Source organism: Mustela erminea, chromosome 2 (assembly GCF_009829155.1).
Source record: "Mustela erminea isolate mMusErm1 chromosome 2, mMusErm1.Pri, whole genome shotgun sequence".
Lineage (NCBI taxonomy): Eukaryota > Metazoa > Chordata > Mammalia > Carnivora > Mustelidae > Mustela > Mustela erminea.
Window position 1 is genome coordinate 97,180,847 of NC_045615.1, and position 25,392 is coordinate 97,206,238.

General features: G+C 49.9%; 1 protein-coding gene and 1 long non-coding RNA gene across 4 annotated transcripts in view; one reads left to right on the forward strand and one right to left on the reverse strand.

Moving 5' to 3' along the window:
- Nucleotides 1-1,588: 1,588 nt before the first annotated feature.
- LOC116584770 lies at nucleotides 1,589-8,778 on the reverse strand. Its single transcript, XR_004283324.1, has 3 exons — nucleotides 8,438-8,778; nucleotides 3,368-3,500; nucleotides 1,589-2,833 (listed from the first exon to the last, which is right to left on the reverse strand). It is a non-coding gene; the product is annotated as an uncharacterized LOC116584770 (long non-coding RNA).
- PCGF3 (polycomb group ring finger 3) overlaps nucleotides 8,609-25,392 on the forward strand; it is a 52,272-nt gene continuing 35,488 nt past the window's right edge. For 2 of the 3 annotated variants that reach the window (XM_032333515.1, XM_032333516.1), the window contains exons 1-3: nucleotides 8,960-9,073; nucleotides 24,858-24,898; nucleotides 25,235-25,387. Coding sequence is in view for 1 of the 3 variants with exons in the window: in XM_032333517.1 (XP_032189408.1) it covers nucleotides 8,897-9,073 (177 nt within the window). In the remaining 2 variants the exon portion in view is untranslated. Of the gene's footprint in view, nucleotides 9,074-24,857; nucleotides 24,899-25,234; nucleotides 25,388-25,392 lie in introns of all 3 variants that reach the window. The other variant, XM_032333517.1, reaches the window with a different exon arrangement.

Consider the following 25,392-nt stretch of genomic DNA (forward strand, 5'->3'; position numbering starts at 1 on the left):
GACATCTCTTCTACTCTCCAAATAATACTCTCCCTAAAGTCACCTGTGACCTCGATGCTGCTGACATAAATGGACATGATACAGGCCTGGCACTCTTGTCTTTCTCCACCTCTGACTCTCCCACTCAGCTGGGGGGCGGGGGCCTCCTCCCCATCCTTAGGGCTCTTCTGAGGAGTAGGCAGCTCAGTAAGGTCACAGTTACATGTCTACAGGCTAACAATGAAATGTGGAAATGAAAATTAAAGACACAATACCGTTTACAATTACTTCAGATAGTTAAATACTTGGGTCTGTAAAAGTTTATAAAAGGAAACCTCGACAAAAATGGAGTCCAGATGCATGAGCTCTCATGCTGTACCATTCAATGTCAAAAATTGCCAGTACAGACCCTAACAGAAGAATTAATAGGAGAGAATCAACAGTTACATGCCAGAAGAGGAAACGATGTGCATTGCATCTCCTGCAAGAAATTAACCACCCCTGCAGCTCAGCCCATGAGAAACTGCCATCATGGTAGTCTCTTGCCTTTCTCTAGTGGACTTTCATTCCCAACAACCCCTTCCAACTTCCTCCTCCTTCTCTCTCTCTCTCTCTCTCTCTCTCTCTTTTTAAAGATCTTATTTATTTGACAGAGAGAGACATAGCAAGAGAGGGAATACAAGCAGAGGAAGTAGAAGACGGAAAAGCAGGGTTCCCATGGAAGCAGGGAGCCCAATGTGGGGCTTGAACCCAGGACCCCGGGATCATGATCTGAGCTGAAGGCAGACACTTAACAGCTGAGCCACCCAGGTGCCCTCCTCCTTCTCTTTCAAAAAACGTTTTCCTTTCCTTTGTGTGTTGGACTAGCCTATGATTTTGGCTGCAGCTTTCTTGTCCTGCATTGCAATTCTTTGCTATTGCTGAGTAAACTCTTTTTTCTTTTTCTGGTAAAATAACTGACCTTTATTTTTAAAGTCAACAGGTATAAACTTAGCAAACTCTACACAGGACTTGTATGTTAAAAATTATACAACATAAGTGAAAGAAATCAATGAAGACCTTAAAAAAAGGGAGAGATATACCATGTTCATGGATTGGAAGATTCAACACAGTAAAAATGTCAGTTCTCCCCAGACTGATCTATAGATCTAATACAGCTCCTATCAAAAGGGTTTTGTAAACATAAACTGGGAAAAAATATTTGCAAGCCACATATCCAACAAAGGACTGGTATGTAGGATATATAAGAAGTCCTCAAAACCCAACTGTAAAAAAAAAAAAAAAAGAAAGAAAGAAAAACAAAACAAAAGTCCAATTAGCAAAAGACAGGAAGAGACATCTCACTGAAAAGAATATACAAATGACAAGTGATGATGAATGACTAACATCACTAGCTGTTAAGAAAATACAAATTAAAACCAGAGTGAGATACCATTACATACCTTTCAGAATGGCAGAAAGAAAAATCAATGACATCATGCTGGTGAAGTTATGGGTAACTCAGTTACCTATCCACTGCTGTTAAGAATGTAAATGGTACAGCCACTGCAGACAACAGGCCGACAGTTTCTTATAAAACTAACATGCAATTATCATACAACCCAGCAGTTGCATTCTGAGGCATTTATCCCGGAAAACTAAAAACTTACTTTCAACAAAAATCCATACCCAAATATTTGCAGCAGCTTTATTTGTGATACCCCAAAACTGAAAACAACTCACTTGCTTTTTAGTGAGCACATGGTTAAGCCAACCATACTGCATCCACAGCATGGACTGGGACTCAGGGAGAATGCCCTGTTCATACACAAAGCGGGTCTGCAGAATCTCAGGGTAATTATGCTGAGTGGGGAAAAAAATCCAAGTTCAGAAAGTTACATACTATGTAATCTATCACCCTCAAAGGGAAACTGCCAGTTATTTTACCAGCAAAAAATGGGTTTATTTGGGAATAGCAGAGAATCACAGTCCAGGGCAAGCAACCTACAACAAAACCAAAGGCTAGTCTGGGAAAAGAGAGGAAAGAGGAAGTTGGGAGGAAAACAGAAAGTCCTTTGGGGTAAAACTGGGAGGTGGAAATGTACTGGCTTCTCATTGGCTAGGCTGTTGCTGGGGGAGGTGGAAGCTTTCCTCCTGCTGGGATAAAGTTGTAGCTACAGTGGCACTGATTTACTTTCAAAGTCCCTCTCTTTTTGCTGGGTCTTCACCTGTAGAGCCTCCCTATTCCATTTTAGTGAGGGTCCCCTTTATTAATATGCACAAATTCCACTTGTTGACACTTTTGAAAAGATAAAATTTTAGAAGTGGAGAGCCTATCAGTGGTTTGAAGAGGGAGCGGGAGGGAAATGGGGTCCTCTTGGCGATGGAAATAGTCTTGACTGTAGCAGTGGGAAGGAGTCTACGAGTCTACATGTGACACAGCCTTGTGACATCCGCGTAAGCAAAACTGGAGAAATCTAAGATGGCCATTCATCCGTGTTGGTGTCATGGCTGGATTATCATGCGGTTGTGTTTTGAAGATGTTACCTTTGGGGGGAACTGGGCAAAGTGTACAAGGAATCTCTGTTTTACATCTTACACCTGCTTTTGAATCTATAATTATCGCAAAATAAGTTTGATTTTAAAAACTCACATAACATGGAAAGCACACTCATTTGGAAACAACTTTCTCCACTCTCACACTTTATTTAAATTTGGGTGAGTAACTTCAGCATAAGCATTTAAGCTGCTTAAGTTTTGAATCGAAGTAAAACACCATCCATGAAGGGTCATTCCACACCCAGAATCCATCAGCACACCGCTGGGACCACTATATCTTGAAGAAATCCTTCAGTGATCTCCACCCAGGGTCTTCCTTTAAAAATGATCTTTAAAGGTTTGTTTAAAAAAAATTTTTTTAAATAAAGGTTTGTTTAAAATAACATCTGATACACAATTATGACTAAATCTTTCTTCCAATTTTTTATCTCCTTTTTTCTTTTTTTTTTTTTTTTTAAAGATTTTATTTTTATTTATTTGTCAGAGAGAGAGCAAGCGAGATGGAGCACAGGCAGACAGAGTGGAAGGCAGAGTCAGAGGGAAAAGCAGGCTCCCTGCGGAGCAAGGAGCCCGATGTGGGACTCGATCCCAGGACGCTGGGATCATGACCTGAGCCGAAGGCAGCTGCTTAACCAACTGAGCCACCCAGGCGTCCCTATCTCCTTTTTTCTTAAGCAAGTACAGACTCCCATTAGCATCCCAAAGTAGCATTAATCAAGGCTTTTTCAGGCCACTGTGTCTTCCCCAAACAATATCTTGTTCAAAAATAAGCAACTGAGAGCAGGCCCTTTGCCAAGAATGGAGCCCAGGAACACCTTCTTCGCTGAGGATATTGGGGAAGAAATCTCACCTCAGATGATGAGATGCTCACAGTCCATCCTGCTTGTTTGGTTTTTACTTGGCTTTTATCTGCTCCTCTCAAGAGTATGTCAGCAGTTTGAGGGCAGGAGCCAGTCTGTCCATTCCCGAATCCCTGGAACAGGCTGGGGCCAGCACACACCAGTGGAAGAAGAGACAAGTGTGTGGGATGGGTGACCTCTCTGCCTTGCCCCTGTCCTGTCCAGCAGGTTCTCCACAGGGTGGCCCACTCCCCCCACCCTGCCCTGCAATGTGCATCCTGGACATGAGCCTCTGAGCCTTCAGATTCCAGACGCACACCCTCCCACTCACATCTTTACTCATGTCTACCCCATGCTGCTTTCCCCAAGTTCACGGCTGCTGAAAGCCCCCACGCATCAATGCTGCACCACAGCAGGGAACCGAGTAAGCAAATCCGAGTCTAGATTCTCAGACTGCCTCAAAAAGGATGCTGTGACTTCAGCCTTATCCATATGGGTGGCCCATCAGGGAGTGTGCACTGGAATGTGAACCTGTTTCGTTAGAGGAAGAAAGTCTCTGGTCACTGTGGTCTGCGTTCCAGTTGGTCCCCACCAGAGAAAAGCCCCTTGGGGTTGCCTCCTCCTGATCTGTTCTGCCTCTCCCACAGTGGAGGGAAGTCAGCCTTGGAGGCTCATTCCATCACAAAGTCAAGACGAGTATCTGCAGCCCCAGCTGGCTAGCCCATTTCACGAAGAACTCTGAGGTCCAACTCTTTTCTTGTTACTCAGACCTGTTCTGTCCGCTAAAAAAGAGGAAGGATCTGAGTTCTCACTTTTTCTGTACGTTCATAGTGAAGTGGACAGTTTTTTGTATGTGCATGGTGTAGAGTAGTATCTAGTATGTATATGAGAGAGAGAGGTAGCCATCTAATGTTACTGTGCATGGGCTGATGTTCACCTATGTGTGTGTGTGTGTGTGTGTGTGTGTGTGTGTGTGTGTGTATGTAATACCAAATGGTACCTAGTATGTGTTCATGTTGTGTTATGTAAGACCGTGTGGATTTTGATATGTATGGTGCAAGATGGGTCTCTGTCTCCTGTATATGCGTAGCAGGGTGAAATGGGAAAACAGGCATCTAATTCTTTAGTGTGTAGTTTGTGAAGTGCTTCTACTGTGTGTGTGTGTGTGTGTGTATGAGAGAGAGAGAAAGAGAGAGAGAGAGATATGACTGCGTTACCTCAGAAGCTGTGCTGGGTCTGAGATTTTGCTCTACTTGTGAGCTCAGAAGCGAGCCTACCCAGGTCACATGTATGTGTATGCAGGAACTCCGGGACCTGGGTCAGGGGTGAGCAGCACCTGTTCCTTGCAGCTACGGTAACATCTTGTGTTGATTCCTACAGTTCTCGTTTCCAGGGGCGGGCAGATGGCGTGCACGTGCCCTGGGGTGCACTTCCAGAGAAGAAGCCTGACACAGGACACTCTTATCTCATACCACCTTGCCTCCCAGAGAGAGCAACCTTCATGCTGGAATGTGAGTACATCTCCAGGGAAAAGAAGGGATGGGCATTGTTCCTGACTCCCCCGGAATGTCTCTGAGACAAACATCCTTAACTAGGCTGTAAGTGATTTTGCTCTCAGGACCTGGACCAGGCAGAAACAGAAACCTGAGAAATTCATGGGGAACCACCTCTCAACAGGATTTACTTTCTTAAAAATACCTCCACAGGGACTGTGAGATCAAGTCCAGTGTCAGGCTCTCTGCACGGTGGACAGTCTCTCTCCATCTCCCTCTGCTCCTCCCCCTTGCTTGCTCTCTCTCTCTCTTTCTCTCTCTCTCTAACATTAATCAATCAATCTTAAAAAATAAAAACACTTCAACAGGTACCTAATTTTTTCTTTGCGGATATGGCATGATGGATCTTTTAGCATGGCCTTCTGAGGTGGAAGGTAAGTGTTTTGTGTGTGTGAGAGAGAGAGGGAGATGTGAGTGTCTAATTTCTCTGTGTGTATGAGATGGGTATCTAAGTTTTTCCCCTGTGGGGTTGAAATTAGTATCTGATTCTTCTGTGCATTTTACAGGATGACATTTTGTGTGCGGAATGACATAATTACCACATTTTTCTGGTGTCCCTTGGAAATGGGTACCCATTTGTTGTATAGACAGACGTGTATTTGTGTGTGTGTGAGGTCAGCGCAGCTCATCTGATTGCTGTTTTGCTGTTTTTACCTCTCTCTGTTTTCTGACATGTCTTGCTGCTGCCACTGGCCAGCTGCAGCCCACAGGGACACTCACCCAGGCAGGCACACAGAGCGCACGGTAACCCTCACTTATGGGATGACTCACAGCAGTCTGCACACACTTGTCTCCATCCTGCTTACCTTTTTTTTTTTTTTTTTTAAAGATTTTATTTATTTATTTGAGACCGAGAGAGCAAGAGAGTGTGCAAGCAGGAGAGAGAGGCAGAGGCAGAGGGAGAAGCAGGAGGACCTGAAGCAGGAAGCCTGATAGGGTCTCCATCGCAGGACCCACAGATCACAGCCCCAGCGGAAGGCAGAGGCCTCACCAACGGAGCCCCCCAGGTGCCCCTGCACCCTGCCTCTCTCAGCAGCACACCCTGTCTCTCCTCCCTGGTGGTGGGTGGCCTGTGGTGGTGCAGGCAGGTGTCTGCTATTCCTGCCACAGCTGCCGTCAGATGCACAGAGCACATTCACTCCAGAGGCCTTGCTGGCTGGCTCTGGTTGTTTCTGTTACAGATGATGTTTCATCTGCTTTTTTTTTTACACATTTTTGCCAGTGTTTTGCCAGCACCAGACTGGTCAGGAGAGGGCTCAGTGGACCTGAGGGAGGGAGGAACCTCATGAGCAATGAGGACGGACCACCCAGGTCTAGGAGCGGCTCTGCTAGGCCTTGAATGTGAGAGCAGGCATGTTCAGGAGAGCCATGCTACTGGAAGAAGTGAGTGGGGGAGAGTATCCAAGGCCAGACCAGAGTCAAAGCAGAACCTTGGAGACCTAGAGCAGCCCCAGGGTTGGTAAGCAGAGGCCTGGCACCCTCTGCCTTAGGTTTCGAAGGGTCAGCTCACTAACTGCTCTGTTCAGCATAGACCGGAAGTGGGCCAGAGGCTGCAGAAACAACCCAGACAGAACAGGTAGGCTTAGGTCAAGGCAGCGTGGCAGAGTCCAAGAGCCATGGTTGGGTGAAGGCATATTTGAAGATAGAGCCCAATGACTTCCCCAGGAATTGGACATGAGAAAACAGAGAAAGAGAGGAATCAGGAATGAGTCCAAGAATTTGTGCCCCAGTAACAGAAAAGATGGAGTGGCTATTGGTTGAGATGAGGAAGATAGAAGGAAGCAGGTCACCTGTATAGCCCCAAGTTGTGTCCTGAATCTGGTGGGAATGATATCTGCTGTTCACTGGAGGGACACATGATGCATGTGAGTAGCAGGCTTGAGGGGAGATCAGGAGTGGACACACGATACCAGAGCCTGAGCTCTCTAAAGATAGCCCAGCAGAAAAGTGGCCAGACAGTTGGATACAGGAACCCAGGATTCAGGTCTGGGGTGTTGTTGCTGACGAAGTCCCTGGAGAGAGCAGGCAGGGCAGATGCCCTGTCTCCACTCTTTGAGAGAGACTTGTAGCCATGCCTCATGCACACACCCTGGCTCTCCCCCATTTGCAGACAGATGGCTACAGTGTCAGAGGGCCATCAGATTCCTGGGGTTACTGCCCTGTGCCCAGGGCTGTTCCTGGCCTTTTATCCCCACCTCTGCTACCCAGACCTCCACTGCAGACTAGTTCAATTTAGCTGCCATCTCACTGGAAAAGAGAAACAGCTGGTCGAGATGCTGCCCAGGCCCCACTCCCTGCATCAGGGTCTTCCTCCCCAAGTGCAAAGGGCTCCCAGAGCCCCCCACCCCAGATCCAGTCCCCAGTCCCAGGTGAGGACTTCAGATTAGGCAGCCTTCCCTCTCTCCAATGTGGTCATCTCTCCCTGTACCCCATCAACACCATTGAGGCTCTGACCCAGACAGAAAACAGCCTTCTAGTCCCAGAAGCCCCTCCAAAGCAAAACACCTGGAAAGTTGTCTGTATTTACTTTCTCCCTTGAGCCCACAATAATTCAGTTTTTACCTAGGCAATGCATCCACACTGTGCTCGTCAAAGTCCCAGAAGAGTCCCACTCCCCATACCCCTCTCAACAGCTGACCAGACATCACTCACCCCTGGGGATCCTCCTCCCAAGTCTGCTCAATCAGGGTCTTTCTTGCTGGATCCTCCTGGACTCGCTGATTTCTCCATGTGGGCAGAGGTTCAGTACCCTCATTCCTCACTCATCCCTTGGACTCACTCATCCATCTCCAAACATTGCAAACTCAGACTATACTCCGGAAGCCCACAGCCTCACAGCAGCACCACGGGGAGTCCAATGGATATGACAGTTGCATTCCTGACCCCACTCTCCTGCACTCCATCACCATCCCCAGATTCTCAGAGGCTGTCCACCCTTCCCGTTGTTCCTCACCCATCCTGCCTATTCTCAGGCTGAGCCCCAGCAGTCTACACTTCCTCCCCTCCTGGGCACCACCCAGGCAGCACCACGGCTTCACCCCTGCACTGCCTTCTGTGCCGCTTCTGCCAGACGAACAAGACAAACAAATGGAGGAAGGTTTTACCGTGCCAGCGCCATGCCATCACTGCTCTGCCCAGAATGCCCAGGGACCTCTCCATCTGACCTCATCTCCTCCCTCTCCATGCCTCATGCCCTCTGACTTCCATGCTGGCCCCTGGCCAGCAACCTTTAGTCCCCCCACTTTGCAGCTTGGTGCTGGCAGGACAGCTTGCCTGTGAACTCCACCTCCAGATATTTGCAGGGCTCGTTCCCTCTGTGTTCCTACTCTGTGCCTCTCTGGCTAGCTCCTTCTATGTCCCTTACGTGCCCATCCACCCTATTGTAACACTCCACACATCCACTGCCTCCCCGACCCAGTTTACATGGCTCCCACATGACACCTGATTTATTTTTCCCTATGTTATTGCCTCCCCCCGGGGCCAAGGTGTGGAACCCACAGAGGGAGGGACGTCACAGTCACTACTTACAGTTCCAGGGCAGAACCGGTGCAAGGGTGGACTCACACAGTTGCGGGGTCAGCCCTGCTGCCCACTGTCCTGCCTGGTGCACGGAGAGCGCTCGGTGCTAGGTCCCAGAAAGGACTGGATCGCAAGAACAAGACCGACTCTGCCACAAGAACGTCCCGACCCGGGCGCTAGCTTCAGCGCCGGCTGCTTACTGCGTCCTGTGTGCAGCAGGACGCTTCCCCAACTCCGGCGCAGCACCCGCGGACCACGCCCCCTCCAGCCACGCCCCCGCAATCCCCCGCCTCCTCTGCGAGCCCCGCCCCCGGCACCTTCCCAGCTCCCGCTCCCTCGGTGGAGCCTTGCGCAAAAGCGCCTGCGCCTGTGACCACGCCCCGGCCGCGCCTTCGGGCCCCGCCCCCTATTGGCCCCGCCCCCTCCCGGCTGCGGGGTGGGAGCCGGGCCGCGCAACGCGCATGCTCTATGCGCGGCGCCCCCGACTCGCCGCTCGGCTCCGTTCGGGCATTTCCGCCTCTTTGTTTTAAACTCCGGACGGGTTTTTTTCTCCTGCTCTTGGAGGGGACCCGGAGGGAGCGGCGCCCCCCCCACTCCCGACGCTGCCCCCGCGTGCGCCCAGCTAGCCCGCAGCCGAGACGGCAGGTCAGTGAGTCCGCGCCCCGCCTGGCCTGGCCCGCGGCGCCCGCTCCTCAGGCCGCGGCCTCGGCCGGTGTGTGGGCCCGGAAGGCTCGGAACCCCGGCCCGCGCCCTTGCGCCCCTCGTCGGCCGTGCCCGCGGAGCCCCGACATGGCTCGGCATGCTCCGGGCACGGGCCGGACCCACGGGGCCGGGACCCGGGACAGGTCACGGGGAAGGGCCGGACCCCGGGACGGGTCATCTGGGAGGGACCGGAGAGAACCGGACCCCGCGACGGGCCAGCTGGGAAGGCCAGACCCTGAAACGGTTCACAGAGGAGGGCTAGACCCCAAACCCACCAGACAGGAAGCGTCGGACCCTGACATAGGTCACCGAGGAGAGTCCAGCCCTGGGATGGGTCATCCAGGAGGATCCAACCCCAGTACGGGTCACCAAGGAGGACTGGGACCTTGAGAACGGACAGGAGCCAGAGAGGGCTGGACTCTGAGATAGGTCACTGAGGAGGGCCAGACCCCAGGATCTGGCAGGACCCAAGGAGGGCTGGAGCCCTGGGCTGGGTCACTGAGGAGGGCCAGGACATCAAGACTGGCCCCAAAGAGGGCTGGGAGCCTGGAACAGTCCTGTGAGCACTTCTGAGGCCCTGATACAGCCCCTTCCGAGTGGGAGGCCAGGACCCTGAGACAGTACCTTAAGGAGGAGGGTTCATCCCATGCTACAGGCTCCTGGGATGATCAGGGCCCCAGGTAGGTCATTTGAGAACATCTGGATGCTGGGGCAGGACCTTGAAGAAGCTAGGCTCTCCAGGAGGGCCAGGACCCTGACAAGAGCTAGAACTTGAGACAGGTCCCTCAGAAGGCCTGAACTCCTGAATAAGTAGATAGAAATCACCCAGACCCCAAGAGTGAACTATATGGGATGCTGGAACCCCAAGCCAGCCTTCCAGAAGGTTGAACCCCTAGGGCAGGGGCCCTTAACGTGTCCATTCTACGCAACCGGATCCACCTGCTGTGAAGGCTTGGGAGCATCGGGGATCCTGGTCAACTGAGCCCTACAGTGCAAGTCCCTCGGAGGCCCCCGAGCACCCTGATGTTAGGAGCACCTGGGCCAGGCCTACAGACCTTCTGGCCTTCAGCAGATGCTGCCTGGCTAGGCCCCAGGGGCACATATGAGGCAGGGTGGGGACCCATCCTCATACCTATAGGGATTCAAGTGGAGCTCCTAGTCCGAACTGGCTTCATGCCTCAAGCCAGCACTGTGCTCACTCCCCAGATCCAGAAAGCTGTCCCCTACCCTATTCTTCAACACCTACACCAGGGCTACTGTCTTTTGCCTTGGCCTTGTGGTCAGTGTTCATTACCTTCAACCACTCCAGCTCTCCTCTCCCTCCATTGGTGGAGGTCATATGGTTGTCCAGGGAGGTCCAGGAGGGGTGGGTCCAACCAGGAGTGTTGGAAGCCTAGGAAAGTGTTTTGAGGGCACTGGCCCAGGGCAGGAAAGTTGGAGCAGATGAGCATATATATCAGGTGAGTGGATTAGGCACCTTCTCCACTCCAGGAAAGGAAAATATTAAAGGACCTAACAATGGGGGCCTTTGCTTTTCTGAAACCTTTGAATGACACTTTCATCTAAAACTAGCCTGTGTTTTCCTTTAATTTGAAAGTGCTGATGAAAAAGTAGGGTGTGGTATGTGGTACTCTTTGACTGGGGACTGGCTTCAGAGTGCGTTCAATAAGATAATGCTGGAGGAGTTTGAGAGAATGAAAAGCCCAGGAGGGCAAGGGCATTGTCCAGCTCAGCTCCCAGAACTGGCTGCCTGGTGTGAGGTCAGCAGGTAGCACACTATTATTAAATGAAGAAGTGAGTGTGTGAATGAATGGTGAAAGGCAGGAATACTTGTAGAAAGATCAGCGTGTGTTAGGCTTGCAAACTGATCCAGAGATTGGGCAGTAGGATGAGATAAAAATCTAACACTCTGAGGTCTATGAACTCCTGAAAGAGATACTTGAACTGGTCAGTTCAGTATTTCACTTTGTGCCACAACTTTACTGCTTGGTCACTTGGAAGAAGACCCATTTAGGTTTTCAGATTGGCATTTTATAAGACCAAATCTTAAGCAAATGGAGTCTCCAAATAGTCCAGCTTAGGAACTTTTATTCGCCAAATGTAACCACATTTGGGACCTTCTTACTCAACACTTCTGATTTTTTTGTTGTTGTTGTACTTTCGTACCTTTTTTAAAACTTAATTTGTTTTCTGAAGTTTTGGAAAAGACTTGCCAAATTGGGCATTCAGCTTTGGTTAGGTTAATTTCCTATTTTTGCCTTTTTAAAGGTGTGATAGTCCTGCATGGTTGCATTATTTATATATTGCTGCCCAACAAATTACCCCAAAACTTAGTGCCTTAAAACATTAGTTAATTATTTTACCGTTTCTGTGGATCAGGAATCCAGGCACTGCTTAGCTGAGTCCTCTGGCTCAGAGTCTCATAAGGCTGCCTTCAGAGTGCTGGCTGGAGCTGTGGTCTCATCTGAAGGTTTGACTGTGTGTTTGACTGTGCTTCCAGGCCTGCTTGCTCGGCCACTGGGGCTCTTGATAGGGCAAGTCAGGGGGAGCCAGTGCAGAAAAGAGAGCAAGCAAGAAGGCCACAGTCTTCGAGACCTAATCTTGGCTTGGACATCCCATCCCTTTTGCCATATTCTGTTTGTTAGAACCTCGTCACTGGGTTAGGGTTAGGTTTAGAGTGTGTGTACTGGGCGTGGGGTGATGGTCACTGTGGCCATCTTAATGCCTGTCACTTAGCAGATTTCAGCTCATATAGGGCCTGTACTTGAGAAATACCCGCAAGTCAATTAGCAGAATTGGATAGAGAACAGTGCGTTCAGTAGAAGGTTGCAACAACTCAGCTCTCTTTGATTGTATAGGTTCCTCTGATGTCACCATAATGACCACAGCCACTGGAACTTACACAGGAGGGAAGATAAATTATAAATAGGGAAGATGCTTGGGAATTACACCTGGAGCAAACCATAAGCAACTCCCCTGCCAACCCTGCAAATTAAATTGAGTGCTGTAGAATTCTTGGATAGCTTCAAGTTCAATGATTTCAGTGTTTCCAGAGATCATTTTAGTCCTGCTCGGGATTTTGCTCCAGGAATTATAAACTGACCTTTGTAAAAAGTTTTTCAGGAGTAAGATCCTGAGACATTTTAGATATTTGACCCTCGTAAGGAAGTCATGCTCCAGGAGCCAGAATGTAAGGGCCTCAGTGCTCAGGGCCTGTGGCTCCTTGGAGCTCATGGACTCTGGTGCCATGCCTCTCTCTGGCACCCCATGCGGGGGCTGGAGTGAGGGCTGTAAGTGCACTGTGGAAGCCCTCTGCAGAGGGATGTGTCCCCTCCTGCTGCCCAGTTCTTTCTGGACCTGCTGGGGTCCAGGTCTTGCTAGTGGGAGGAAGGGGCCTGTTGCCAGTGATTGGAATTACTTACTTGAGTTGTTAGGTTGAATTATAAAGGAAGGTTTGTTTTGGTTTATACTTTGCTTTCTCGAATGCCAGGATTTATTATTTCATTTGAAGCTATTTATTTATTGGTCAGAATCGAATTTGAAATTGAAAATGTAATTTTACTATTGAAATATGTTGAGGTTTGGGGACAGTTTCTTACTACCTTTCTGATATTTGCTGTTTGTAGTACAGAAATGCTGCCCAATTCATTGTGCTTCAAAAAAATGGAACTATACTGCTCTACAAGTTGATAGTTTATCATTAAGTTTTAAGAAGTAAGACCTCTAAAAATTTCTGATCTGCCATGTTCTTCCTACAGAACTGAATTCTCTGAAGGCCAAAGGACAACAATAATGAAACGCTTAACACATGATGAGAGAGTTAAGGTGTGAGCCTTGCTTAGGCACATCTTCAGAACTGTCTGTTAAATTAAGCAAAACTCATTGATAAAAAATAAAATGCTCTAGAAAATATATCCTTAAAAACTAATTGTGGGGTTGATTGCTTTTTTGAAGAGAACTTCTTATATTCAGGTGAACATGGAGAGTGGAAGTTAATTAGCTTATTTTGCAAATGAATCAGTATTCACTGGACTTTGCTACGTTAACATGCTGTTAACGTATTCCAGATGTTTAGCAAGAAATATGCCAACAGTAGAAAGCTGTCTGCGTTCTTCTTTGAAGCCCCTGCTAACTGTGGGTTTTGTGGGGGCAGAAAGTAGTGATGCTTAGCAGGGCCTGGCCAGTGTTAGATGCGCAACAAAGAATTGAAGTCTGATCTTCATTCACACCTTGTGTGGCCCTGTCTTGGAGATACTGTGTGTGTCAGCTCATCTGGTTCTTAAAGGCACCCCACGTCTGCTCTCTGATCACCCCTATGTGCCTGGGAGGAAACAGATGCAGGCCGTGGCTGGGATGTGAGGAGCAGAGAAGGGTCAGCCTTTCCATTTTTATTTCAGAAAAAAACACAGTGGAGGAAAACGGAAAGGATTCTATACCCCACCCTGATCTTGCAATTATTTATGCTTTGCCGTGTTTGCTTTATCTCTTTTTTCTAAATATTTATTGTCACTGAATCATCTGAAAGTAGCTACCTCCCAATCCCTTCAGTAATTCTGAGCACACGGGTCATGGGATCAGGATGGAGACGTCTCCGCACAACCACAGTGTCATTCTCACACCTGAGAAATGGGCACTCGGTTCACATACTAGCTAATTTTCTGTTCATTTTCCAATCTCCTGACTTGTCTCAGGAATGTCTTCTGTGGCGTTTTCCCCAACCAGATCCAGGCAGGGTCCTGGGATGGCACAGGGTGTCCTGCGCCTCCTGGATGAGGCATAGGTGGGTTCCCTGGGTGGCAGTGGGGGTCATGGCCCCTGTGTCTTCTCAGGTTTCCCTCTTGCCCTCCGCAAGGTTGACTTTTGCAGGCTATGTGTCACACCTGGATTTTTCCGATTCTTCACTTACGATGTCATCCACCTTTGTTGTCTCTGTGTACTCTGAACTGAAGGAATGGGGGAGAGGCCAAGTCAGGCTGCAGGTCTGGGAGATGCATTCGCAGGGGCCAATGAGTGCTTCACGTTGCGCCATCGGGGACACCCAGTCAGGTCCTGTTACTTGGGTCAGTCCTGCCAGCCGCGCTTCTGGGGCCACAGTTCCCAGTGTCCTGCCATGGGAAACTCAGCCAGGCCCTCCCTGTCCCATTTCTGATGGGGACGCAGCCTCTGGCCCTTTCATCCTTCCTCACAGGCACATGGGCAAGCCCTGCTCCTCCGTGCCAATGCTTTAAGCAGACTTTGTAGAGGGTTCAGTGCATGGAAAGGGTTTGAAATTGCTAATGGAAATAGGAATTTTGCTGACAAGTAACATTTCTTTACCCTAAAGTAAGTACCTTTCTTACTGTAGAGACAGGAATGGCTAGAGGCAGTTGGTTTCCCCCAGCCTTTCGTTAAAGGCAGCCTGGCGACAAAGAATCAGAAAACACAAGGGAGGTATCTTAGTCAGCCACCACAGCAGAACGTCACAGACGGAGTGGTTTAAGCAGCAGGCATTTATTTCTCACTGTCCTGGGGGCTGAAGCCGGAAGCCAAGGTGCCAGTAGATGTGGCTTGGGGTGTGGGCCGGCTGCCTCCTGGCGGTGGAAGCCCTCTTCTAGCACCTCTTGCACGGACGCTAATCGTATCCGGGCCCATCCTTATGCATCTGACCATGTTGCCCCAGGTGCTCCGTCTTGGGGCATGGCTTAGGGCGCCAGCACAGGAATTTGAGGTGGGCACAGTTCAGTCCAGACCAAGGGGCTGCAGCTTCTGCCACTTGTTTATTAACCTGTTCCTTGTCTCTAGAATTGGGAGAATAGTTGCCAAATGAAAATGTCCCCAGAGCTTGTGGTCACTCTGTTTTCATGCTTGGGAAACTGGCCCGCCCTTCGGCTATTTAATTCCATGTCTTTAAATACAGTTACATTAATTTTCTAACACTGCATAACAACTTGCCTCAAAATTAGTGGCTTAAAAGGACACTGGCTTACTAGTTCCAGTTCCATGGGTTGGAAGTCTAGCACAGTGTGGCTGCTCTTCTGCTCAGGGCCTCAGAGGCTGAAATCCACGTGCTGGGCTGAGGCTCTCATCTGGGACTCGGGTCATCTTCTGAGCTCACTCACCCACCTCCTGTGGTTGTTGGACTGAGGTTCTGCTTTGTTGCAGGACGTCAGTTGGGGGCTGCCCTCAGCTCCTAGAGGCCCCACAGTTCCTCTTCCAAGGACTGTGGGTAGTTGACAGCAAGTTGCTTTCTGCCGGGCCGGTAGGACTTGCCCCTCTGTCCTGCTCTTCTGCTGTGAGCTGGAGAAAACTCTGCTTTGAATGACCGTGCTATTTGGCTTACCCTGTTTTAAGGTCAGCTGATTTGGAACCCTAATTACATCCTCAAAAATCCCTTTGCAGCAGTACCTAGGGTTAGTAAGGTGGGAGACTGAAGTATGCCAGGGCCCAGAATCTCATGGCCATCTCAGGATTCTGCCTGCCACAGTCCTGCCCCAAAATTCAGATCCTCCCAAATGCCAAATACACCTGTCCTTCTGAGGTTCCCCAGGGTCTTGTCCCACGGTAGCTCCAGCTCAGAGTCCCAGACCTTGCCTGAATCACAGAGTTCTGGAATCTCATCCTCTGGATCACCTGCTTGGTGCAGTCCACTGGCTGCTACTCCTGGACACTTGTGAACCAAGTGAGACAGATCGCCTTCCCAGCACCGCACCCTCACCCCCCAGCAAGACAGGTGTAGATTACCAGTTGAGAATGGAGGAGTGGACATAGCAGGGAGTCACAGGCCCAACACAGTTCTGAAATCCGGTGGGGATGCCCCACTGGGATTCTTGATTGGGTTTTGAGCTCAGGGTGAGCCCGCTCGTTCTGTGCTTCGCCCTCTGGGCTCTTGTTTCTATCCTGAGTTGGCCTTTTTCATGAAGGGGGTTGCATGTCTGCAGCAGAGCCAACTCATCAGTTGGCTGCTACTGGAAGAGTCCTGGGGTCCTGCAGCCCCTTTCCACAACGTGTTTTTCATCTCCAGGGGTTGGATCTGGGAGTTAAAATGGGTATGATTATATAATGATCTGTTTTACAGTTGAGTTCTAATCTCACCTTCCCTCTTTCCTGACATTATCTGACATTACTGTCTCCTGTTCCAAATTCTCAAGGATCGTGTCTGAGCTCGTGCCCTCCTTGGCCCTCTGTCCTCGTCCCCCTGTCCCGTGTGGATGCCTCGTCCTCCAGGCCAGCCGGCCGCAAAGTGATCCTCTTGCACTTCGGGGGCCCCTTGCCCCGTCGGTGGGGTGCCTGCTGCTCTGACCCCCTCCCTCCGGGTCCAAGGTCAGATGTTCCTCCGCACCGGCTCTCCTCTGGTCACTGTCAAAAGCAGCCCCTCCACCTGTTTCCTCTGCTTCGCTGCCTTCCTCTGCTTTCTTCACGGTGCTCATCACTCTTTGCTGATGAGTTTGTCATGTCTCGTCACCAGCTGGAATGGGAGCTCCCTGAGCACAAGGCCTGTGATAACATGTGAGCACACTTGTTGTCTCCATAGGCATGCCTGGGATGAGTATTTGAGCACCTTTCCTGAGACGTCGGAAAACACCATGGCTTCCATCCATACTTGGTTGATAGTTTGGCTGGATGTAGAATTCCACATGAAAGTCTCTTTTCCTCAGAACTTGGGAAGAATTACTTCTTTTGCTGGTAGGATTCACTGTTGCTGACGAAAAGTCTGGTGCTGAGTCCCACTCCACTGTGAGCTCCTTTCCTCCCAGAACCTGTAGGACCCTTTCTTGTACCCTTGATGTCTTCCGCTTCCAGGACTTGGTTAGATGTGGGGATTTTCCCTCACTGTGCCAGGCACTCAGGCCTTTGTGGTCTGATGGTTCTTCCAGCTGGGGAAATACTTGAATAATTTTTCCCAAATCATTAAATACTACCTACAAATGAGCATAGAGAAAGATACAATGAACACCTGTGTACTTATTACCCAGCTTAAGAAATAAAATATTAAAGTATATTTGAAATCTCCTTATCTCGGTTTTCTGTTTTTTCTAAAACACCTGTTGGTTGGATGTTGGATCTTTTCCATTTCCTATCTTAATCTACTCTTTGAGAAGATTTTCTCGACTTTATCATATAACCTTTTTATTGAAATTTTAATAGCTCCAGTCACATGGCTGGCGTTATAGGGAGATGGGTAGTAACATAAATAGGTGTATTATAAATTCGAGGGTAATATCTTAAATTTGTGGTGTGTGCACACTGGGCATGTAATTGTCAACAATATGGTCCCTAAAGGTGTTGCTGGATAGATGACATTTGATAAAAGGCTTGATGGAGGTAGTAGGGTAGTTCCTGTGTATCCACCTGAGAGACCATGTTCCAGCTACAGTAGGTGCAAGGGCCATGAGGTGGGAGTACATCTAGAATGTTGTAGAACTAGCAAGGAGTCCACCATGGCCAGAGTGGAGTGAGAGGGGTGGCTTGGGGCCTCAGTGGCCACTGGAAGGCTTAGGCTTTCCCTGGGCCCTTGGAGAGTTTTATACCACAAAGCCACCTGCTCAGACTCGCATTTCCTCGGGATTCCTGGGAGTTGCATCGGGGATGAGTGTGGCTTGGTGTGCCTGAACACAGTCCAGTAGGGTAAGTGTGAGGGGTATAGTTGTCCTTACCTCTTGCACATGGGTGCCAAGTAAGTTGAGAAGCCACAGATGGGATGAGCCGGTGTGGACAGGAAATCCAGACTACACACTTGGAGATGCCAGCTTTCCAAGTGGATCACAGGTGGTTAGCATCTGAATTTGGGGTCAGGGAGCATTGAGCGGCCTAAACATGGAAGTGAGAGGCCAGTGGGATGTGACTGAAAGTGGGTGGGCTGGGCTCAGGGGACAGGCACCTGGGAGCCCACCCTGGGAACTGTATCTCAGATCACTGACTTCCAAATGTATATAAACCCTTAATTTAAGAAGTGAAGATTGGGAGTAAGTTCAGCAAGGGACATGGTCATCAGTCTGCCATATCAGTGAATTCCTAGTCACTCATTTAACACATTAGGCATCCTGTTGTCCTCAGAACACCCAGTGACGGGAAGAGCAGCTGTGGGTGGTGGCCTGTGGCATCCCTGAGTGGGGAAGCGAGGACAAGGCTGGGGAGGTAGTCCTCAACTTTTTGCAGGGCTGAGACCTTGGTGACCTGGGAGTGGGGGTAGGGTGTCAGGTCCAAGTTAGGGGAGATGATGGAGCAGGGGCTTCACTGTCCTTTGAGTCATGAACACTTTTGAGAGTCTGAATTCAAAGCAGTTTTTTGTTATTCATTATATTTTTAAAAAGCTTTTGTGACAGTATGTAGCCACATAGAAACACATCTAAAGTTTCACTTTCTTTCATCGTCTTAACCTGATTTCAGTGTCCTAGCAAGGCACATTCATGATACGGTTCTGTTCATCTTGAGATGGCAGTGAATTCTGGGTATTTGGCCCATGTGTGGAGTGTCCATTCCTGCAGGCCTTGCCTGAGGACCTGGTGATTCTGTCCGCGATTGCATGAGCCCCGCCATGTGCCAGAGCCCTGCTGGGGAGCTGGACCACGCAGGGAATGGGTTAGCTGGGTGCCACAGGGAGACTAGTGAGGCACCGGATTCCTGGGAGGCAGGATGGTGGGGTCAGGGAGGCCATGGAGAAGAAGCTGCAGTGACCAGACACCAGAAACTAGGGCTCTTCCTGAAGCACGTACTATGTGCCAACACAGGTGCTCTAGTTGGGGGAGAGAGGAAGAGGAAGGCCCATCAGATGGAACAGCAGGTGTGGAGACACATAAGCATCCAAAATCGGAGCAGGCTGGTTTGGGAGGAGAGAACACTAGGCATGGGGCAGAGTTCAGCAGTTTGGTGATTTTCTTGTGGAAATGGATGAAGACAGAAATCTCTCTGGTTGATTGGGCAGCTCTGGGGTGGGTGCTCTGCCGGACATCATGGCCAGCAGTGAGGGAGCAGCCTGAGCCCTGCTGTGGGGGTTCACAGTGCCACGGGGGGCAGGCTGGGCACAGCACCCTGAAGAGGCTGACAGTGTGGGGACAGGATAGCAGTGGCATTAGATTTGGTGCTGTGGTCACCTGACCAGAGGGCTCAGGGAGCCAGCCTGATACCCTGAGGATGGAGGGCTGGGCTGGTGGGAATGGTGCGCACACAGCCAGAAGCAGGCGAGGTCAAGGGGCATGGACATGCCCTGACGTGGACACTGATCGTGGATGGAGTCCTGATGTGGATGGGGCTTATGGGACTGGAGCATGGCAGGAGGGCATGGCTGGATCCTTTCAAGGCTTTCATGCAGGAAGGACATGTCTGATTGGCTTTTCTATGTGTTGCTCAGACTTGTCCACGAGATTGAATTTGTGGTGAGAGTGGGCATAGGGAGGCCTGTCCTGGGTGCTTCTGCCATCTGTATGGGAGCCATGGTGTGTCCAGGGGATAGCCGTGGGCATGGAAGGCGGACAGAGGGCATGGCATTCAGGAAGAAACGGGCAGGACTGGGGTGAGGGAGGAGAGGAAAGTATGACCCTCGCACAGGCAGCTGGTGCTTGGATGTGGTTAGGGGTGGGAGGGGAAGCAGGTTGACAGTTTCTTAAAAAGTTGTCAAGCAGCCTCATGTGGCCCCCTGGTCGGTGTTTACTCCAGAGCATCCGTCCACACGACGTTGTGGCCATGAGTCCCTGACACCCCCACAGGAAACAGCCCAGGTCTCCCATCTCCTGCTGAGCAGGCCAACAACAGGGCAGTGGATGATGCTCAGAATAAGAATGAGCTGTGGGTGCTGCATGAGCAAGCCCCAGAAGAGGACAAGTGAGGGGAGCCGAGTCGTATGACGCCACGGACACAGCACCCGGAACACGTCGCCTCAATGCAGTTCCCGGGCAGATCGGGGTCTCTGGGGTGAGGGTCAGTATCTCCACTGGGCTGGTCCTTTCCCAGGCGAACGTCGAAGCTGAGTCGTCTCTCTAAAGTACGTGTAGTTTATGTTTTGTCAAGTATTTCTCAGTAAAGCTGTTTGGTGAAGGTTAAAGTATTATGATCAACTTTGTGTTAATGATTTTTTTTTTTTTTTAGAAGATTGTATTTATTTATTTGACAGAGAAAGAGACAGCAAGAGAGGAAACACAGGCAGGGGGAGCGGGAGAGGGAGAAGGAAGCTTCCCGCTGAGCAGGGAGCCCAGTGCGGGACTCAGTCCCAGGACCTGGGATGATGACCTGGGCCAAAGGCAGACGCTTAGCAACAGAGCCCACCGGGCACCCCAGGTGCTGATGATTCTGATTAAGATTTTCCTGGAAACAGAGCGGGAGACTTGAAGGTTCTTGTGAGACGTGGTGGGGGAAATGAAGCACACGAGCTGGCTGTGGATTTGTGGAAGGAGGCAGGTTCTCCGGGGTCCCCAGGCAGGCAGGCCTGAGGGGGGTCTGGGCTGCCGCTGGAATGGAGGGAAGGGCAGGTAGGTCTGGCCCTGAGGAATGTGCTTCCGGGGAGGCCCACCAGTAGGGGCACTGCTGTCACACTGCATCCCTGGGCCAGGGTGCACAGCTCATCCGTGGCCGGGGAGCCTGAGCTGTGCGTGTGTTGGCGTGGGAAGACAGCTGGGGTAGCTTCGTGGTTCTGAAAGCCCCATGGCATTGCATCATCCGTTGTCTGAGGGCGGCTTTCCATTTTCCAGTAAAAATGAGGGTGTGTATGTACATGTTCCAAGTATTAAAGGACATACCCACAGAGGGAAATACACAATTACATTAAGGACAGCAATTCGTTTGGGGGGACTGGGGTTGTAGGGATTTTCCTTAGTGTTATTCTTTACTTTCCAAATCATGTTGAGTAAAGGTGCATATTACATCCACACTGCAAAAAACCCGGTGTATTTACCTAACAGATAGTCCAGGCTGACAGAGGTGCTGGTGCACCACGGGAATGGAGGGCTGGGGAAGCATCCCACAATGGGCACTCACAGGAGTCAGAGGGAGGGCATGACCCAGCCGGGCTCTTGCAGCTGAGGGGCGGGTCTAGGGGCACTGTGCACGGGAATGCACAGGGAGCCTGGGCCTTTTTGCACAGGATGACTGCCTGCAAGACTGCGGTGGGCCTGAAATTTGTGGCAGAGAGACATGCCACCCCGCCCTTCTGGAAGGCTCCAGCACCGGTGCAGTGCATGGTGGAGCCAGCCCCCCTCCCCCTTAACCACAGCAGGGAGCCACGTGGGAGGGGTCGGCCTGGCCACGGTAGGGGCAGTGACCGGAGATCCTGCAGATAGTTTATGTTGGTAATGTCCTCATCACCGGGATCTCACTGAGAGCAGTCTGACGGGGTGGGGGGCCAGCAGAGACAAGGGAGGTGTTCACCAGTGAGGCCCAGCTGTGGCAGACCCTCATTGGGATTTTAACTTGCATTTCCAGGGTTACTAATGAAGCTGAATGTTTGAAAATACACTTATTTGGATTTTCTCTTCTGTAAAGTGCCTGTGGTTCCTTTTATTGCTTGGAGCAGGAGTTGGCAAATGTTTTTGAGCAAATAATGTAGCTTTCTGGGCCATATGGTGTCAAAATTCTTCCATCCCAAAGCAGGGACAGACAGGACACAGGTGTGTGGGCATGGTGGGTCCCGCTCAGTCTCTCTTCCCAGAGCAGCCTCGTGGAGCCCTGTCTGGACCATCGTCTCAGGTGTGACTGTTTAACTCTTGTGTTTTGTGATTATCTGAGGTACTTATTTTTAACGTAGTTGATTTTATTAGTTGTTCCCTTTGTGGTTAGTGCTTTTTGATTCTGTAATCTTTTCCTCCCCTGAGGTCAGGAGGATTGCTTGCCCTAGTATCTTCCAAAGGTTTAAATTTTGCTTTCATGTTTGGTCTTCGTCCACCTGGAACTGATTATTTAGGGATAAGGGTAGGGGAGATGCCTGGTATAAACTAGGAGTTTGTTTTTATTTTGTTTTTCCAATGTCACCTCCAGGAATGTTTGTTGTAGTTTTTTAAAATTTTAGAATGCGCTTTTTAATGGAGGTACAGTTTACACACACTTAAGTTCACCGCAGCTTTCATGCTGTGTGGTTGGTGTCTTTTGGTGCATCTGTGACCACACCCCACTCCTGACCCAGAACGCTGCCATCTCCTCAGACTTCCAGCCACCAGTCCCTGCCACAGGCCATCCCATGGGCTCCCAAATCTGCCTTTTCTAGAACTGTGTGTCCAGTGGGACATGCACCATGAAGTTCTTGTGCCTGGCTTCTGTCCTTTGTTCATTTTGGTTGCTGAGCAGTACCCACTGTGTGGACCAATTTCTGTTCCCACCACCGCTAACAAGCACTGTGGCTTTTTTCCATTGTGGGACTACTATGAAGAAAGCTGCCTTGAACATTCAGGCGTAACCCTTTGAGTGGATATTTGTGTTTGTGTCTCTTTTATTTATTTTTAGAGTGGTGAAGCTCAAAGGCAGAGGGAGCGAGAATTTAAGCAGGCTCCATGTCCATTGTGGAGCCCGATGTGATGAGGCTTGATCTCACGACCCTGAGATCACGACCTGAGCCGCTATCGAGAATCAGACACTCAACTGACAAGCCACCCCGCAGCCCTGTGTCTCTTTTAAACAGAGAACCTTTATTAGCTTCTAAATTTGCTAAGAGGTTTTTGTTTTTAGATCCTGTCGGGCAAAATGGTAGGAGTACAGAATGGGCTAGGTTTTTGTTTTTAAATCATGAATGGATAATGAATCTTACCAGATGATTTCTGTGCATCTTTGGAAAGATCTTATCATTTTTCTCCTTTTGTCTTTTGTCAGGTTACTTTTTTACTTCATAGTAAGCCCCCTTGTATTGTAGGGACAACCCTCATCTGTCAAGCATGCCCCTCCTGCTCAGACATTCCTGGATCAGGTGACTCCGTGTGCTCACAGCTTTGACACTGATGGCCACCAGTGAGTTCAGTCTATGATTTTCCTTCAGTTCTGGTCTGATGTGTGTGTTGCCTTCATAAAATGAATTGGAAAATACCGCCTTTTTGATTCTCAAGAGTGGATTTGTCTGAGGAGGTTGGTTTTGGCTCTTTGAATACTTGGTAGAATCCTCCAGACGGTGGGCCTGGGGTTTTCCTGATGACCATGTCCACTTCCTTAATCGTTACAGAACTTCTGGGTTTTCTATTTCTACTTACCTCAATTCTGGTGAGTTATTTTTCTGGGAATTTATCAACTTCATATAAATTTTCAGCTTTATCAGCATAAAATTGTTCATAATTCATACTAATAGCTTAATTCTATTATTGCTCAAATGTATCTTTCTGAAGGAGGGACTCATTGACCCAGTCCCCCCACCAGTGCCCCTGCTTCCCCTACTCTGGTCTTATTGATAGCATTTATCACCTGTTAACATACTAAGTAATTTACCTGTGTATTGCATTCATTACTTATTGTCTCTCTTCCTCCAGTAGGGTGTAGGCTCCAGGGAGCCTTTTTTGTGTGTCTTTCTCCTTCAGTGAGGTCTAAGACCTCAGCTCAGGTGTCTGTTACTGTGTGTCTAGCAACAATACAACTTAAATAAAATAAAATCCACCAGAAGTTTCCTCATTCACACTCAACCAGATGTCAGGGGCTCAGCAGCCACCCTGCTGGGCAGAGGGGATTTCTCAGGAGTCCCACCAACCCAGAGCATTCTGGTCAGCCCTGGTCCAGAGCCAGGCCCTGTGTTTTGTCTTTGTTCTCTTGTCAGTGCCTTAGACACACCTGTTAGTCTTCCTAGCCAACTAACTCTCTTCCTCCTTCCCCTCCCTCCCTCTTTTCCTTTTTCTGTAGAAGTTAATTGAGCTCCAAAGATTAATTAATAAAAACTGCAGCATGGAAATCTTGAAGAGTAAAAATCACATAAACGGCGTATAATGTGAACATCATTTCAGTATTACTAGGCCCACCGTTCCAAGGTTATATTTAGCCACATTGTTAACCACCAGGGCCCAGTGCTTTCTCAGGTGCATCCCGGCTTCAGAAGGGAGCAGGCATGGCACCTCCAGCCCTGCCTGTCCACCATCCCACCTGGAGGGTGGGGAGACCTTGGGGGAGGAGGGAGAGGCCCATGGGGGTCCCAGAGGAGTCTCAGATGGAGCCCCCACATGGCACCATGGCCAACAGCCTGACCCCCCTGGGGCCTCCAGGCTGGAGTGCAGACCTTACCCCCACAGATCTGAGAGCGACCTGTTGGCTCCCTCTCACCCAGAGTGGGAGCCCAGATCCTCCCAGAGGACTCACACAGCCCTCTCCAGGCCCCTGGGGTCTGTGCCTGTCTCCACCCAGAACTCCGTGACCCTTGCTGGGGCCCAGAACCCAGCATGCTGCCTGTGTGCTCACCTTACGGGATATGAGGAGGGATATAGGGTGCAAAACACACAGAAATCACAGACACTAAGTACAACTGTGCACTAGTCTCTGGGGCCTCCCATTGGGTCACCCCCGAGATCTCCCCCCTCCTCTGGCCTCACATCACGTGACAGAGCCTCCTGCCTACCCCCACGCCTCCTGGGTGCCCTCCCAGCCCAACAGCCCCTGGGTCTTGGTGCCACCAGACTGCCACGGACATCTGCCCGTGTCTTTGTGGCTGCTTCTGGTTCTTCACTGTCATCAATTCTTGTTTTCCATTTGGTTGTTTGAAATAAGTAAATGGGCAAAGCCGAGGCTGCAGGTCCAGCAGCGGATGTGGGCTCTGTGTGGACAGCGTATGTGGGTGACGCCCCTATGTTGTGTGTCTCCACAGGCTTCAAAATGTAGCAGAGCGTCCCAGGCTGCCATGTACAGGTAAATGCAGTTTGAATGTGGATTTTTCTCTTCTTTCAGTGCATGTGAATTGCTTAAATTCACCTTGGAGTAGACTGTGTGAGTATGCTACAGCCACAGAAAAAGTCGTCTCCTATAACTTCTCTAAAATGTAGTCTCTAACAGTTCTAGGGGCAGTTAGGGAGCAACCACTCACATATACCCAAACCGTCCCTTAATTAACCCTTCTGGTCAACTCTGTTCTGTTGTTTACTACGTGGGACTCACCCAAGAATTCTGGAAAGAACATCATTACAGGACTTTGTGCGTTCTGTGTGAATGAGCTGATGTGAAATAACAGGGCTGTTTCTGTGCCAGAAAATGGACAGAGAGCAAGGGACAGAAGGGAGGCGCCGACGTGAAGACCCACAGGGCAGAGTGAAGCCGCTGGCGAGGACCTACAGCCTCAGAGCCGCAGCCTGAGCGCCCAATGCAAAGGCAGGAGGAGGGGACCGAAGACATCTAGAAGAGGTGAG